Source organism: Saccharomyces mikatae (assembly GCF_947241705.1).
Source record: "Saccharomyces mikatae IFO 1815 strain IFO1815 genome assembly, chromosome: 14".
NCBI classification, from domain to species: Eukaryota; Fungi; Ascomycota; class Saccharomycetes; order Saccharomycetales; family Saccharomycetaceae; genus Saccharomyces; species Saccharomyces mikatae.
In genome coordinates, this window is record NC_079269.1 from 707,908 (window position 1) to 725,219 (window position 17,312).

The 17,312-nt window shown below is 39.7% G+C and overlaps 9 protein-coding genes across 9 annotated transcripts; 5 read left to right on the forward strand and 4 right to left on the reverse strand.

Annotated features, from left to right (window-relative positions):
- Positions 1-172: 172 nt before the first annotated feature.
- Positions 173-2,248, forward strand: AGA1 (Aga1p; the record flags this gene model as incomplete). Its single annotated transcript, XM_056225444.1, has 1 exon — positions 173-2,248. One exon carries the CDS (start codon positions 173-175, stop codon positions 2,246-2,248), a length of 2,076 nt encoding a protein of 691 aa, XP_056079262.1.
- A 269-nt stretch (positions 2,249-2,517) lies between these two features.
- On the forward strand, positions 2,518-3,984 carry PET494 (Pet494p; the record flags this gene model as incomplete). The annotated part of the gene is made up of 1 exon (XM_056225445.1): positions 2,518-3,984. One exon carries the CDS (start codon positions 2,518-2,520, stop codon positions 3,982-3,984), a length of 1,467 nt encoding a protein of 488 aa, XP_056079263.1.
- A 174-nt stretch (positions 3,985-4,158) lies between these two features.
- TRM112 (RNA methylation protein TRM112) lies at positions 4,159-4,566 on the forward strand (the record flags this gene model as incomplete). Its single annotated transcript, XM_056225446.1, has 1 exon — positions 4,159-4,566. The coding sequence occupies one exon, from the start codon at positions 4,159-4,161 to the stop codon at positions 4,564-4,566; it is 408 nt and encodes a 135-aa protein (XP_056079264.1).
- Positions 4,567-4,887: 321 nt separating this feature from the next.
- FPK1 (serine/threonine protein kinase FPK1) lies at positions 4,888-7,575 on the forward strand (the record flags this gene model as incomplete). The annotated part of the gene is made up of 1 exon (XM_056225447.1): positions 4,888-7,575. One exon carries the CDS (start codon positions 4,888-4,890, stop codon positions 7,573-7,575), a length of 2,688 nt encoding a protein of 895 aa, XP_056079265.1.
- A 420-nt stretch (positions 7,576-7,995) lies between these two features.
- On the forward strand, positions 7,996-9,177 carry SMKI14G3650 (putative aminophospholipid translocase regulatory protein; the record flags this gene model as incomplete). The annotated part of the gene is made up of 1 exon (XM_056225448.1): positions 7,996-9,177. One exon carries the CDS (start codon positions 7,996-7,998, stop codon positions 9,175-9,177), a length of 1,182 nt encoding a protein of 393 aa, XP_056079266.1.
- A 213-nt stretch (positions 9,178-9,390) lies between these two features.
- On the reverse strand, positions 9,391-10,020 carry MSO1 (Mso1p; the record flags this gene model as incomplete). The annotated part of the gene is made up of 1 exon (XM_056225449.1): positions 9,391-10,020. One exon carries the CDS (start codon positions 10,018-10,020, stop codon positions 9,391-9,393), a length of 630 nt encoding a protein of 209 aa, XP_056079267.1.
- Positions 10,021-10,414: 394 nt separating this feature from the next.
- Positions 10,415-11,755, reverse strand: LYS9 (saccharopine dehydrogenase (NADP+, L-glutamate-forming); the record flags this gene model as incomplete). The annotated part of the gene is made up of 1 exon (XM_056225450.1): positions 10,415-11,755. The coding sequence occupies one exon, from the start codon at positions 11,753-11,755 to the stop codon at positions 10,415-10,417; it is 1,341 nt and encodes a 446-aa protein (XP_056079268.1).
- A 1,374-nt stretch (positions 11,756-13,129) lies between these two features.
- On the reverse strand, positions 13,130-14,677 carry BRE5 (Bre5p; the record flags this gene model as incomplete). Its single annotated transcript, XM_056225451.1, has 1 exon — positions 13,130-14,677. The coding sequence occupies one exon, from the start codon at positions 14,675-14,677 to the stop codon at positions 13,130-13,132; it is 1,548 nt and encodes a 515-aa protein (XP_056079269.1).
- A 1,006-nt stretch (positions 14,678-15,683) lies between these two features.
- On the reverse strand, positions 15,684-16,991 carry POP2 (CCR4-NOT core DEDD family RNase subunit POP2; the record flags this gene model as incomplete). The annotated part of the gene is made up of 1 exon (XM_056225453.1): positions 15,684-16,991. The coding sequence occupies one exon, from the start codon at positions 16,989-16,991 to the stop codon at positions 15,684-15,686; it is 1,308 nt and encodes a 435-aa protein (XP_056079270.1).
- Between the last annotated feature and the right edge of the window lie 321 nt (positions 16,992-17,312).

The following is a 17,312-nucleotide window of genomic DNA, read 5'->3' on the forward strand; positions in this document are numbered from 1 at the left end:
TAAAACAAGCAACTACCAAAGCAAGTAGTTTTTGATAAGGAATCAAGGGATATATAAATACAGGAGCAATGGGTTATTACCAGATATTATCATGGACTTCTCCAATTTTTACGATCTTATTTGAAGCACGGCGAGCTATCATAGTAAAGGCTAAAAAACGAAACATTTTCAGATGACCTTATCTTCTGCTCATTTTACCTACCTATTCACAATACTGTTGGGATTAACCAATATTGCGTTAGCATCCAACCCAGAGACAATTTTAGTGACGGTGACGAAGACAAACAATGTAAATGGGGCTCTTACTACCACAGTGTCGCCAGCGTTAGTCTCCACATCCACCATTGTTCAAGCTGACACCACCACCCTATACACGACTTGGTGTCCATTAACTTTGTCCGCTACTTCTGCAATTACAGCATCCCCTTCAATATCGTACGCTGCAACGTTATCCAAGTTTAGTACGTTGACGCTATCTACTGAAGTATGCTCACATCAGGTATGCACTTTATCGTCGACGCTACCAACTACTACCTTATCTGTCACTTCTGAGTTCACCTCATATGTTTGCCCCTCTTGTCACTCAATCTCTATCAGCTCAACACCCAAGATAAAAACTACAACTGCAACGCCATCAAGCGTGGTTGCATCGTCAACAAGTACCTCCACAACCTCATCTGCTATTTTAGCTTCTTCAAGTATGCACACAACGTCCAGTTCAACTATGATCTCGACTTCTACCTCTCCAAGCTCTACGTCGACCTCTACTTCGACCTCTCCAAGCTCGACTTCGACCTCTACAAGCTCTACTTCTACCTCTCCAAGCTCGACTTCGATCTCTACAAGCTCTACTTCTACCTCTCCAAGCTCGACTTCGACCTCTACAAGCTCGACTTCGACTTCGACTTCGACTTCGACTACTTCTACCTCTCCAAGCTCTACTTCGACTACTTCAATTTCTACGTCGACCTCTACTTCGACCTCTCCAAGCTCCACTTCGACCACTTCGACCTCTACAAGCTCTACTTCTACTTCCCCAAGCTCAATTTTAGTCTCCATTAGCTCCACCTCTATTGATGAAACCTACTCATCAGTCTCGTCTGTAGTGCCATCATCGAAGTCTGCGCCATCATATACTCCATCCACACATGTTTCCTCCGTCCTTTCGACTTCGTCACATATTATGGTTACTTCTACCACATCTTCTGCTGTTGAAACAACTACCGGGTCCCAAAGCTCATCCAAGATTACTAGTCAATTCACAACTTCTTCCAAAGTTCCATCGTTTTCCGTGTCTACATACTTTACGACTGTTAGTGGCGTCACCACAATGTATACGACATGGTGCCCTTATACCTCAGGAACAGAGACTACCACACTAATCAAGACGCATGACAGAACTGTTATTGACACTAGCACTTGTATTGACGAGTCTTGCACGACCTCTCAAACTAAAAATATCGTATCACCCTCTTTAATCACGTCCACAACGAGCGTCGCAACTTCTGTAGTTACTGCTACTGTTTCTTCATTATATGCATGCTCCACGTGTACTGAAGCATCGAGTTCATACATTTCAATACAATCAACTTCAGCAAATTCGGTAACACAAGAAACTACATCCGCACAAAATAATTCAGGGCCAACAGCAGCTTCAGGAAAAGATTTTAATAAGCATGCTACCGGTAAAAATTATCTAACTTCTTCAGATGCATCTACCACAAGCGAAATAACTGCTACATCAAGCATTACGTCAACCTCTCAAGAACAATTATCATCCTCATTACCTTCATCTATTAGGTCGTCGCCAAAATACATTCCATCATCTTTGTCATCATCCACATTTCCCTCAACATTTCTTTCATTGACTTCCTCTTTTGCACCTACATCATCTATCGTCAGTCCCGTATTTCTATCTAGTTCTGTACCATCATCAAGTGTCGCGCTGTTGCCAGTTACCACGCTATCACCACTCATCGCCACACCATCTACCACTGTGGCATCGACTACTAAATCTTTACTGACTTCCACAGTATCCTCCCTTTCGTCTTCATCGACATCTATTCCTTCTTCGTTACAAACTTCTGTCACTGTAACACGAACATCTTCCAGTTCAATTTCTATGCAGTACCAAACTTCGTCAATCGTAACGGTTAGCCAATACATGGGCAATGGATCGCAACTCCATTTGCCTCTAGGTGAGTTATTCTTTGCTATCGTGGCAGTTGTTTTCAGTGCAATTTTTTAATAATTATTAAACTATATAGTCAATTATCTATACAAATATATACCGTTAATGCAGATAAACCCGACAATGTAATAAAAACAACAACTTTTCATCAGTATATACTTACTGACACTCGTAAGAAAGTTGGTTTATTTTAATGCGGTCTGGCAACTGTACGCGGGGATGTGCATCCAATATTAAATTACAAAATAAAGGACAGTAAGAAACAAAAGGATAGCAACGATTGTTTGAAAGCTACAAAGGTGCCCAAGCAAGCGTGGAAACACACGATGCATTTTAAGAAGGGGAAGGGGAGCATCAGCATAGTATGGCGATTTTTATGGAAGCGCTTTTATTCCATACATTCCAAGACGGGTATGCACTTTTCCAGATGTAGGAAGAAACCAGTAACAAACTTCTCGAGGGAAAACGGGCTCCTTCTAAGTTGCAATGGTGATACATTTCCATATATGCGTACTTTATGGAGGTATTTTAATGCACCTGGTAATTTAATGTTCGTCACAACTAATATTGTTACTTTTATGGGTATTGTTGCATATAATACAATGGTCACCGTAAGTAATGAAAGGGCATTTGAAGAGCAGATGATGGCCGCACAGGTGAGTCTAGCGAAACAGAGAGAAGATTTCGAAACCAGGGCTCTCAGTTTGCCTCGGGATACTGAATTGGGAGAAGAAGAAGAAGATATCAAGCGGGAGCAGCCGGCGGTAGGTCATGCCAAGGAAGATCGGTTGGTACAGGAACAGAACGCACAACCAGATTCTCCTATAAAGCACTATACATTAAGAGACTTGATCTTGAATAGAGAGGCAAAGATTGCCGATTATGATTCGCAGCGTGCGAAAGCATCCATATTCCACATGCTATATGCTTACATGCTATACAGAGACACCATTCAATCAAAAACCGAGACCCAAAACCACAGCAGTGAGGAGTGGCATCATGAAGTCGAGCTTCTGGCCAAGGGTGAACAGATACGAGGCTCCCATAAAAGAATAGACGTGTTCTATGATCTATGGAACAAGAGTTTCGATAAGATAGTTACATCGCCTGAGAAAGTCCAGAATTTCCAACTGCCGAACTGGTCCAAGTATCCTTCCTTATTGAAGTTTATATGCACCGAACTTCACGACAACAATTTAAAAACCCTAAGTGAATTCCAACAATTTTATGGCAAGGTGCGATCAAAAGAGGTGAAAAAACTACTGGGTCTTTGGCTCTACGATCATTCCTTTCTTTTCCCCCACAACCTCTACGACAATAAAAGCGAGGAAGATTTTTACGATATTTTAATCAACGACTCCATACAGGATAACAATGTATTCCAGAAATACTCTTCCATTGTAATGAATCCGTACAATGAACGCACACAGCTCTTTTTCCCCAATATACAGACTCCATCTGTCAACAAGCCAGTACCGAGTATATCTCTGGAAACATACACACGACTGCTCAAGGGATACATCCATCTGCAAGAAACAAACTGCAAATACGACTACAATGACAATATATTCAAATTAATCAGCATCCTCAAACTGAATTGTTTCCTCCAACGCAACAAGAAGAAACACGCTGGCGCCAGCGTAAGAATCCTACTGCCTAGGGATGAAGACCGCTCTCAAATACTCGGCACCATTTCGCAGGCTGAAAAGAAAACCTGCTATCAGATCTTAAGCAAGAACAGGGACGTGATTGCGCTACTGAAGCGCATTTCAGATATCCAAGTAGACTCTTAATAGAACATGTAAATACATACTTCCCATCATCTCATCACATCACACGATCTTCTTTTTTTTAGTAAAATTTTCATCGATGAGCTTTAAAAGCAAAGCTATTTTACAAGCATTGGAGCTGCCGTGGGATCCTACTATGACCTCAACATCACGCATCGCACCGCTAGTCCACTGAAAATGAAGTTCCTAACCACAAACTTTCTAAAATGCTCCGTCAAGGCCTGTGACACCAGTAACGACAACTTTCCGCTACAATATGATGGCAGCAAATGTCAATTGGTACAGGACGGATCTATCGAGTTCAATCCAGAGTTCCTTCTGAACATTGTCGATCGTGTAGACTGGCCTGCAGTTCTGACAGTTGCCGGCGAGTTAGGGAACAACGCCTTGCCCCCTGTCAAACCCTCTTTCCCATCATCGATCGAGGAACTCACAGATGATGACATGGCCATCTTAAATGATCTGCACACATTATTGCTACAGACTTCTATCGCTGAAGGTGAAATGAAGTGCAGGAATTGCGGCCATATCTATTACATCAAGAATGGCATTCCCAACTTGCTGCTACCCCCACACCTGGTATGAATAGAGAAACACATCTGCGCATGAGCACACAAGAAAAGAAGATAGCTATATACACCAACATATATGTAGCCTCATATACGTACAGCACCAAACATGTAACATAAACAACCTAAACTGGGAACATCGAGAATATAACCACCACAGTTTCTACTTGAGCCTTTCCGTCATACGTGATATGGAGATGCAATTTCCAAGAGCGCTTTAAAGAACGAGATACTCTCCTGTTTTAAGGAATCAGACATTCAAATAAGGTAACGAAGTCGGCGGTTTGAAGGTTCAGGGGCCTTGAAGGTAGTATCATTCGGAAAACAGCAAGCTAATATGGCTGGACACCATCACGAACATGGACATGAACACGGGTGCGAGCAAGAGCATGAGCACGATTCCCTTCAACGGCCTCCTACGGGATCAGAGAGAACTAGAAGCATATCCTTCTCGAAGCTGCTTACGCGGTCGTGGAAGAGGAACGCGAGTTCATCCAACAGCATGAGTGTGTCTAGTGTGAACCTGTACTCTGATCCAGATAACTCCAAAGAATCGGATCACAATAATAGTGGCTCAGAGGGTCAGTCTTCCCGATTTTCTAAGTTGAAAAGTATGTTTCAGTCCGGTAATAGCAGCAAAAACGCCAGTGCCCATAACAGCAGCCAAAGTAGTCTTGAAAATGACTCTGGGTCATCTTCATCCAAATTGAGGTACGTGAAGCCACTGGCTTCTGTAGCTAATGCTCATCCAGTGTCTCCACCACTTTCTCCTACGATTCCGGAAACAGATGTCCTTCAGACGCCGAAAATGGTACATATAGATCAACATGAACACGAGCGTGAACATTCGCATTGTGGGTCCCCAATAATGCTTTCGTCACCTTCACTGAGTCCCACGGTTGTTAGGACTGGGACAGGTCGGAGAAGATCTCCTTCTACTCCAATAATGCCCAGTCAGAACTCGAAAAATAATAGTGGTAGTTCTGCTGCCAGGCCAACCAACTACCGACATCATTCGAGTTCGCAAGGCTTTTCTTCCAACAATCCTTTTAGAGAGAAAGCAGGTACAGTACGTAGTAGCAACCCATATTTTGCATATCAAGGTCTACCAACTCATGCATTGTCTTCTCATGAGCTAGATGAAGAGCCCCAATTGTATCCTAATGTCAGTGGTATTCATTTTTTATCCACACCCACTTCAAAGGCAAACTCTTTGACAAACACCAGAAATCTAAGCAATTTATCTCTAAACGAGATTAAAGAAAATGAAGAAGTGCAACAGTTCAATAATGAAGATTTCTTTTTTCACGATATTCCTAAAGATGCATCATTAAAGGAAACTTCGAACGACTCGCCCAGTAGAGGTACTTCAAAGAGCCCCACCATTACTCAATCGTTCCCCTCAATCGTTGTTGGACTTGATAATGAATATGACGAAGACAGTGACAATGATAACGATAATGAAAAGGGAGAACGACAGATGCAGATCAAGAGTAAATCTAGAAACCTTTCACCCATCAAACAAAATGGTAAATCATCTACCCATCCAAGAACAAAAGTACCTTTAAGAAGAGCTGCGTCCGAACCCAATGGGTTGCAGCTCGTTTCTCCTACATCACCGACTTCTTCATCTTCAGCAAGGAAAACGTCTGCATCCACTAATATAAACAATAAAAACCCTGGTCAATCAGTACTTCCTTCAAATTCATTTTTCCCCCAAGAGCCACCTCCCAAAATCTCAGATTTTCAAGAACCCAGGAGATCACGACGTTTAAGAACTAAGTCTTTCAGCAATAAATTTCAAGATATCATGGTGGGACCCCAATCCTTTGAGAAAGTGAGGTTGTTGGGTCAAGGTGATGTAGGTAAGGTCTTCTTGGTAAGAGAGAAAAAGACGAACAGAGTGTATGCATTGAAAGTCTTGAGCAAAGATGAAATGATTAAAAGAAACAAGATCAAGCGCGTTCTGACAGAACAAGAAATTCTAGCTACCAGTAATCACCCGTTTATCGTCACGCTATATCATTCGTTTCAATCTGAAGATTATTTGTACCTTTGTATGGAATACTGCATGGGTGGAGAATTTTTCAGGGCTCTACAAACAAGGAAAACCAAATGCATCTGTGAAGACGATGCCAGGTTTTATGCTAGCGAAGTGACAGCAGCGCTAGAATATTTACACTTGTTGGGTTTTATCTACAGGGATTTGAAACCTGAGAATATTTTGTTGCATCAATCTGGCCACATCATGCTTTCTGACTTCGACTTGTCTATTCAAGCCAAGGATTCCAAGGTTCCTGTTGTCAAAGGCTCCGCACAATCAACCCTTGTTGATACCAAAATATGCTCGGATGGGTTTAGGACTAATTCCTTTGTGGGAACAGAGGAATATATTGCGCCTGAGGTCATAAGAGGCAATGGTCACACCGCTGCGGTCGATTGGTGGACGCTAGGAATATTGGTTTACGAAATGTTATTCGGTTTTACCCCATTCAAAGGCGATAATACTAATGAAACCTTTACTAACATTTTGAAGAATGAAGTTAGTTTTCCCAATAATAATGAAATTTCTAGAACTTGTAAGGATTTAATTAGAAAATTACTCACCAAAAACGAATCTAAAAGATTGGGCTGCAAAATGGGTGCAGCAGACGTGAAGAAACATCCCTTTTTCAAGAAAGTTCAATGGTCTTTGCTAAGAAATCAAGAACCACCCCTGATACCCGTGCTATCTGAAGATGGTTATGATTTTGCTAAATTGTCCTCCAACAAGAAGAGACAGACAAGTCAAGACAACCATAATCATCTCGACGAGCAAGAGAAAAACATGTTTGAAGAACGGGTTGAGTACGATGATGAAGTCTCCGAAGATGATCCATTCCATGATTTCAACTCAATGAGTTTGATGGAACAAGACAACAACTCAATGATTTACGGTAATACAAATTCTTATGGGAAAATTGCATACACCCCAAATTCCAATAGATCGAGGAGCAACAGTCATAGGACTTTCTTCAAAAGATGAAGACTCTTCAATGTATACGTAACGGTCCCTTATTATACTCTATTATCCCTTTTGTCCTTTCTATCATTTATTCATCGAACATTTAACGACCTCCATCTTTTTTCATAATCTAAATCTACGTATTATTTTTTCCCTTGTTTTTCTTCTTCTGTCAGTTAGTCAGTAGTTTGTAACTTAAATAAACCATATATTGGTGGGTTCAATTTTTCAGCATTTTGTGGGAGCATCTGATGAAGCATTGCCTCTCTTTTAATGGATTGTGAATACCTTTTCTAAGTTGTTTGCGAACTATTTTTCACGCGATACTCTAAAACGATACGATGAAAGGATGACGCATTATGCTGGGGAGTAGCAAATAAAGAGAATACAACACTATTGATATTCAGAATAGAGGCTGGGGCTCAGACTTTATTGTGCAATATGGGACTTATATCGAGATGGAAAGAGAAAAAACAACTATCTGGCAAGCAAAATGTCCAAAAATCCAGAAAACCGGCGAACACATCGTTTAGACAACAGCGACTCAAGGCCTGGCAGCCCATCCTATCACCACAGAGCGTACTACCGTTGCTTATTTTGATGGCATGTATCTTTGCACCCATTGGTATAGGTCTGGTAGTCAGCACGATAAGTGTCCAGCGACTAGTAGTGAACTACACCGAATGTGATGCACTAGCACCAGCAAAGGATTTTGAAACGATTCCTTCCGAGTACGTGGATTATCATTTCAGTAAAAAAGTTACAATCCAGCCTCAATGGATGGTACTCACAGATCCTGAGTTCGGTAATCAAACATGTCGAATACAATTTGAAATTCCTAATCATGTTAAAAAATCTACTTATGTTTACTACCACTTAACAAATTTCAATCAAAACTATAGAGAATACGTGCAATCTCTTGATCTAAATCAATTAAAGGGTAAACCGTTGATTGGGAATGATTTAGATCCCAACTGTGACCCTTTCAGGACAGTAAATAATAAGACTATATTCCCCTGTGGATTGATAGCAAATTCAATGTTCAATGATACATTTGACGCCACATTTACTGGTGTGGATGGTACTCCAGATTACTTACTTACAACAAAAGGCATCGCATGGGCCACCGATCGTCATAGGTACGGAAAGACCGGATACAATGCGTCCGATATTATACCGCCCCCAAATTGGTCTAAATTATACCCCAATGGCTACACTAACGATAATGTTCCAGACCTGCAAAATTGGGAAGAATTTAAAGTTTGGATGAGAACTGCTGCATTGCCTAACTTCTATAAGTTGGCAATGAAAAATGAGACCAATGGTTTGCGTATGGGTATTTACGTTGCTGATATAAAACTAAACTACCCAGTAAAGTCCTACAATGGAACAAAATCCTTTGTACTAACCACAAACAGTATTATTGGTGCAGGGAACGAGGCGTTGGGGATTGTATATTTGATTGTTGCTGGGATTGCAACTCTTTTCGCCATTCTGTTCCTAGTTAAAGTCATTTTCAAACCAAGACCTATGCATGATCACAGTTACCTAAATTTTGAGACTGAAGATACCACACCCTATGAGAATAGTGTCGTTAGTGTTCCGTTAAGAGAAATTTTATGATTGAGTTATCATTTGCTATACAACCCCTGCATTTTATCCTGTGTCGAGAAAAATCATTGTAATTTCACGTATATTCGAAATAAAGAAAAGGTTGTATACCATACTGTATTTTCCTTCTGCATTCTGTATCAAGAATTCTTTTGTTACATATACGATACCTATATATTCATTAAATGTTCATTCGTGTTTTTACTGATCCGGCTATACTGCTATCTAAAATCCATAATCATTGTTGCGTCTTTTTAGTCGATCTTTCATTGCCATTACTCCACTGCTTGTGTCTGGTGGCGGCGTTGGTGTGCTGGAAGTGTTAAAACTGCCAGACGTTTTACTTCGACCCAGGCTCGCCCTAAATTCTTGGCCTGCTGAAGGTCTAGTAGGCCGGGAGGAAGCTCTTCTCGGTGTCGTGCTAGAAGCACTTGTATGGTTATTGTATATTCCTTGAAAGGATTTACTCGCAGGTGTGTATTCTGGTGCGCCTTCATTTGAAGTAGGTGCATCCATCGGATCCTCTGAAGAAGCCTTCCTTCTGTGGGAAAAGGATGATGACAAATGATGGGAGCTTTGCTTTTTCATATCATGCTTCACTTGGGTATCCAGTATTTTACGTTCGTTTGGTAAATCCTCTTTCTCCCCCAGCCAACCTGGGAAGCCTTGGAAAGGATGCTGGTTTTCATAAAATTTGACAAGCCCCCTGTGAACCAATGTAGTATTTACCGTATCACCGTCTTTCTCTGTTTTGATCGATAGATGTGCCAAAGATGTAGATAACGATTTAGTTGATGACTTGAACTTATTCCAAAACCGCCCCGAACCTTCCTGAGACTGTGATGACTGATTCATTGTATGTGCGACGTCTTGATTACGCCAGTGGCTGGCCTTGATGTAAAAGTGTGAACCTTTCAGTTTTTAGCACCTTTTCTAATTATGTAACAACCTATAAAAGTAAGAAATCCCAAGATACTTTTACGAGCTCATTTAATACGTTATTAAGTAATAATAAGGTGAGATTACCAAGCAGCGGCCACTCCTCCTTTTCCAATCCGAAACAAGATGATACATAATCTCTACACTCTTATGATTGTGCCATCAGTAAATTCTAATCTTCTAGCTATTTTTTGATTGTTCATTCTTTTTATTTTTACGTTTCCTTATGAAAGTTTGAGTAATACAAGAGAAACCTATAAAATGTCGTTACTATAAACGTATGATAAAACTTTTAATACACCTTCCCTATTTAAGCCACCGTTTTTTCCTTTAGATAAATACCGTACTTGTCCTTTAGTTCCTTCATGATTGGGTCATTAATCTCTGGCGAGTATGGCGCTACTAAACCTGGTCCCTTGATTGTACCATCCAGGACAAATTTAGTAGCAATGGCGACTGGATAACCGACGGTTGCTGCCATAGAACTGTAGCCGCCGACTTTACCATAATCGACTAGAGTGGATGTTCTTATTTCGTTAGTCCCATCTGCCCATTCAATGCCGAATTTGTGTTGTAGTACGACCATATCTCTCTCGTCCTTCTCGTATTGCATCAATTCTTCCAAACGAGCACATAGAGTGTCCAGAGCATTACCTCTTGGAGTGATCTTAGCATCAGAGAACAAACCTAACCAAGCAAATCCAGAAAGGATTCTCTCTCTGTCTTCATCATCCTTCCAATTAGCTTTTGAATCAATCGAGGCGATCAAGTCCTCTCTAGAAGTAGACTTGGCATTCAAATATTGTTTTAGGGCTTCGTTCCAAGCAATTGGCTTACTAAAGATTTCATTAGCATCATCTTTCAACATGCCCATGTCAACCAAAGCCTTGACAAACTCTGGGAAACCTTGATATCTCAAAGTACCTCTAATGACGGTTTCGGCTTCTGGAATATGATATAGCTCTTTGAAAAGAGTAGAGTCTCTATTTGGGTAGCAAACAAACGCATAGCCCGGATAGATGAAATAGGGTTTAGCAGTGGCCATCAAATCTTCAGAGGAGACAGTCTCAATTTTACCGTCTTTCCAGTATTTGGCAGAGTTTCTCAAGGCTAATAGCACACCTCTAGAAGACCATGAAAACTTGTATCCCAAAGGATTATCAGAATCTTCAGGTGCTGGTAACCCACCACAGTACGACAAGAATGACTTTAGCTTACCTCCAGCTCTGTGAACTTCATCTATAGTCTTGACCGCATACAAATGGTCGATACCTGGATCCAACCCGATCTCGTTCATAACAGTAATACCTGCCTTCACAATTTCTGGTTCCAATTCCCTCAACGCAGGTGAGATATAAGACGAAGTGACGACATCAGTTTTGGTTCTAATCGCGCTCCTTACAACATTTGGATGGAAGGTGTATGGAATCAACGAGATGACAACGTCGTTATTAGCCAAAACTTTGTCTAAAGCATTATCATCGGTCACGTCCAATGAAATAGCACTGGATCCAGAAGACTTAGCCAAAGCTTGCGCATTGGCTAATGTTCTACATGCAACAGTGACAGTGATGTCATCATTAGCAGCTAAAGTGTCGATAACTGGTTGTGCTACAAAACCAGATCCCAGCAACAAAACGTTCTTTCCCATGCTTGACTATAAAGATTCTATTATGACTCAATTGTCCTGATGACCTTTTCTACTGCTGAAGATTCTTCCCTCATAATCCTGTCAAGACTCTATGGTTTATATACGATTATACCAAATTTCATTCTATTTTATATCACCTATTGTTGATAATTCCATTGGAAATTCCCAATACCTTTATTATGTGTAAGGTCCTTATTTTTTACCACAGAGCGAATTTTTTTCCAACGGAATTTCGATTCTCTGCTATGAGTAATTCTTCCACTACTAAAGACATTTCTTCTTGGGAGTGGTAATAATTGTGGCCCTCACAATGCTGTCATGAATCTAAAGAAAAGGAAGGTCTTACACAATCTCTCTTTAGTCTGGCTTCGTGTGCAGTTGCCGATAAGAGTTTGGCTTTCGCTCTACCGTGCCTGCACAAGCTATTAATAATGAAGGTCATCAAATAATGAGTTATGATATTTAGAACACTTGAATACGTAGCTACTAATATGGGCAACCTTTAAAGTGATAGTTAACTTGGTCTAAGCAACCCCAGCCCTAATGAAAAAAAAAGTAAGTGAAAAATGATCACCATGTTTTTTCCCGCGATTTCTCAAAAAATCGGTATAAAAGCAAGCTGAAAATGAATGGAAGAATAGTCTCATTCATACATACTCTGTCACACTTCTTAACTCTAGTTTCTTTTTGGTTTGGTTTCGTTTACATAGTCGTGGGACTTTATCTCCATGACTATGCCATTTCTAGGTAGTCTATGGTAAACGAATCCCGTAGATTATCCACACGTTTGTTGCCTTAATTGACAACAACACAGAGTAAGAAGAAGGGAAGAATTTTTTTTCTTTCGTCCATCTTCTTTTTATTTTGAAGGCGTGTAACATCTGTTGGCTATTTCATGAGCACAGTTTCTTGAGCTTGTCAACGATAGTGGGATTTTTTTTGAAAAATTTTTCTATTTTAATTATGTACATAAATGTCATCAGTTAACTACAAATGAGTTATCTATCAATATGCTTTTTTATTTACTGCTCAAGCTTGCTATTCCCCTCTTCTTTCCGTTTCTTAGTGCACAAAATAGTGGCCATATATCATTGCATTCAGTTTTTAACTTGCCTCTTCTTATCTTTTCTTTCTCGATTTAATGTATCTTTATCTACACTATATTTTCTTACTCAATTCGTTCGAATGGCAATAATTTTTCCTTCCACACCAATATATTAGTTACTAATCATACAATTTCTTGTTTCAACTTTTTAGGGTATAATTTACAGCTTTTTTTGGTTTTTTCTAAGTTGTCTTACGATTTTTTTTTTTTTTTTTTATTTTCAATATTTTGTGATTTTTTTAGTTTTTTTTGGAAAAACTTCAGATCAATCAGTCCTTCCTTTTGAGCGGTTGTTTTCTATGGGAGCGTGTTCCATTGGTGAATATTCCGGGAGAATTATTACCAGTAGGTTTTTTTACTGTTTTCCTTTCTAAACAAACTTCAATACCGTCAATTAACTTTTTCTTTTTTTCCAAGGCTTCAGTTTGACTCTTCTGAGTTTCGAAATCTACGACAGCAAAGTTGTCTGCTGCCGTTATCCTCATGACTTTACCAAATTCTTTTTCCAGAGCACCTCTCAGTTTTTCTTCTCTCAGTCCGTTTGTGCCTCTGATGTAGATCGGATAGAACCCATCCTTATTCACAGTACTGAATACCGGTTTTTTCTTATTTTTGCTGTTACCACTAACGTTGTCTCTGCGATTCCCCATTTCAAATTTCCTTTCTGTTGGTTTTTTCGTTAGCGTTTCTGGCCTCATGTATTCAACTGTAGTATTACTTTTGCTGATCCTGTCAGAATTTTCATTCATCAACTTTGAAGCCCATGTCATCTTTGGTGGATTTGCAACTGGCTCTGGTGACGTCAAAGTAGCTGGAAAACCACTGTTGGATTCTTTAGATTCGGAAACATGGGGCTCTATTGTTTTAGCTTCGCTTTCAGTTTCGTTTACATTTCCCGGTGCCGATACGTCGACACTAATATTCTTACCGTTGGGCAAAGAAGAGCTTTCAACAGCATTTATGGGCTCAACAGAGTCTTCTTTTGTCTTGATCGGTGCTGTCTTCTTTTCAATTTTCAAAGATTTTTCATTTAGTTTCACGACATTGCCCTGCTCTTGCGTTGAAATGTCATCTTGTTTGTGTTCGCCCTTGGCATTAGATGGAACAGCTTCGATGTGAGTTTTGGATTCCTTGGCAACAAGCATAACTTGAGAATCACTGCTATCGATAGCTGGCGTTTCTTGAGCTAACAATTCAGATTGTACAACCGGTTCTTTGATAGTTTCCTTTTTAGCCTTCGGTTTCGATATTTCTGGTGATTTTTCCTTTTCTTTTTCATTTTCCACTTTCGAGTCATGCCTTATTTCACTTTCTTCATCTACACTTTCAGAACTTTGCTCTTTACCTTGTGCCAAAGGATCCTCGGTTAAAACATAAGGTCTAAATGAGTTAGGAATGAACCTGGTTATATCATTGGTTATGTCAAATGTAGACCCATTACTAGATGGTAGTAAGATAAATGTTTGACAAAACTTATAAACGGGAGTTCCCGTCCAAAACATTTCACCCGTCGCTATAATCAAAATGCTCTTGTGCAAATGCCCAGTGTATTGAAAATCTATAGTATTTAATTTGAGTTTCAAGCTCCTAACTTTGCTGTCGTTTCTAGAAAAGAACTTATTAATATTTTCACGCCCAGTAACTTTTACTGTTGGAAGAACATCATCTTTTTCGTTGCTCGACTTAGACTGATAATTAGTATGTGTTAGTTCAGCCGTACTTGCATAGAAGTATGCCAACTTGGAAGGGTCGGTTCTCATTCTTTCGTAATAATTTTGCAGAAAGGCAAAACATATATCTTGTACTGTAACACCCATTTTTTTTCTATTGGTTTTACGCACTACTTCTATTCGCGGGTATGATTTCAAATGCAACTATTAGTGACAAAGAAATAAAGTTATAACACACTTGAAAAAAAATCTAGTTGATTCCTATTGTATTCTTCGTGATCTTTCTCTCTAAAAATATTAAGATAAAAAAAATCCAGTAAGGTGAGTTATCAACAGAGTTCTGTAGAATAATTGTTTTATTGAATATTTGAAAGTGAATGAGGTTCGAATGGAAATAATAAAACAACAAATGTAATTAAATATAACAAATATGAATTAAAACGTACGGTAAAATCACAACTCAAAAAAGTAAACGGAAAAAAATTAAAGTTTGTGAGAAACAGAAGTGACTAAAGTCGTATTATATCGCCTACTCTTTCTTCAAAATATTCTTACTATTAACGGTTCCAGAAAAGTGAAGCCGTTGCTCGTGTTTCTTCTTATTTGCAAGCGAAGTATCCTATGTCAAGTACTATCACTTGTACAGTATAATGTTGCACAAATCAAATATGAATTGCTTTCTTTGGAAACAATGATGGGATAAAAACAAATGACTTAGTTTAATGTCCGCCAGTGGTGATAAAACTTTGACCGAAACAGCAGTGACAATGAACAGAGAAAAAAAAAAAGTTACGAAAAGGTAGTATTGCCTAATCTTAAAAAAATGTAGTCACACTAAAACTATCAATAAAGAAGCTTTATTCCCTCTTATTCCTGGATGGACTGCTATACTGCTTGCCATATGTCATTCTTTCATTTATCGCCACCTGATGTTTTTCGCTACTTGGACGAAAAAATTTCAAAAAAAAACAAATGGTTAAGTCATATTAAAGGCCACGTGATCATAGGCTCCAAAGGAGTAGTGCATTGACTATTCTCCCGTCAGAGCTGTTTCTACAACAAGTATCCTTCTCTGTATTACTGAAAGTTCCATTATACGCTGTTTCGTGTTCAAGTTTTTTTTAGATTGTGTATATATATAGTACATAAATGATCATTGGTCCCCGTCAATACCATATATGACACCTTGGTACTTGGCGAAATCCGTACCGTTTGGGAACTTATGCATGGACAATTTGCTCAATTGGCAGAAGGATAAAAGCATTAATAGACTCTGTCCGCCTGTGGTAGTAAAAATGGAGAATCTTGGTAAGCCCAACTCATCAGCTAGTGTAGTCAGTGAATACTGCTGCTGCTGCTGTTGTTGTGAAGATTGCTGCAATTGAGGGTTCTTAAATTCCTGAATTATTTTGTACACTAGGTTCAAGTCGTAAAAATTGGGCATGTACTGGTGGACCCACCATTCAAAATCCTCCTTATTGTTGGGCATGGCGTCATTCATTAGGATACTGATAAGGAAGCCTAGGTCATAAGCAGCGTGGTATGTGACCCAGGTAACAGAATCATCCATCATTAAGCCAGAGTCCATCAGCAGTTGTGAAAACTCAAATACGTCGATACCTGAATTCTCGTGTTTTTCGAAATTGATGCCTGATTTTCTGAGTAAGTCTAGTGATTCTGTAGACATGATTTCCTTTTTTGGGTCAAATACAAAATTGAATTGCCAGGTCGACGGACCATTGTCAGGCTTGTTACCGCTGGCATCACTCAAAGAAAGCCCGAGCTGTATTGGGTTTAAGAAGTCTACGTTGGCCCTCATTGTCTGATAGTGGTAATCGACCTTCGACCTGAAAGTACCGATTGGCCGGGCCAAAGTCCCCACGAACTCGGTGCTTATTGACACGTGGTTATACTGGGAGATCAGTTGTCTAATAACAGCAAATTCACTGTAAAGGTTGGACTTCCAGACATCACGAACGAAAAGGTAATTTGGCGGTGGTAAAAAAATCGGTGGCATATTTTGATTAGTTAAGTGCTTGGGTAGTTGAGAAGCCAAGGAACGATTAAGGCCCACCCCCTGTTGCTGCTGCTGTTGTTGCTGTTGCTGTTGTTGCTGTTGTTGCTGCTGTTGCTGCTGCTGTAGAACGTTTAAGCCCGGAGGCAAACTAGTCACTGAAACGGGTGTTCCTATCGTAAATGGCTGCTGTTGCTGCTGCTGCTGGTTTAACAGCGGGTCGCCCTTCTGCTTCAAAAGGTAGGCATTGTTCATCTCCTGATTCACAGAGCCATTCATCGTATTAACAGGCATCCCTTGAGGAAACATTCTTGCTCTATTAACCTGTGGCGAATACACCTGAGGTCCCATATTTTGTTGCTGGTGCTGTTCAGAAGCCTGCCTCTGAGAGAAAAACTGCTCACCTCCCACAGCAAGTATCCTCGGCTGTACATTCATAGATTGCATATTTTTACTCCTTCCTTAATTAATATATCAAATTGGGTTGTCTCTCTCTAATCGTTCGAAGAAGGCCTCTATTAGATAAACAAAAAACCACTGGTGGCAAGAAACAGTAAATAATACCCTTGTTTAAACCACACCACTTGGATAGTACTCTATCATAGTTCAATAGACTCAATAACGAGAAATTGTCATAATGGTGAAGAAAAAGACTGAGCAGCGGGTAAGTATAATATTCCGTTTACAATGACCAGTATAGCGAAATAATACTATAATGTACGTATATATATATATATATATATATTGTGTAGGTACAGCCAAACACGC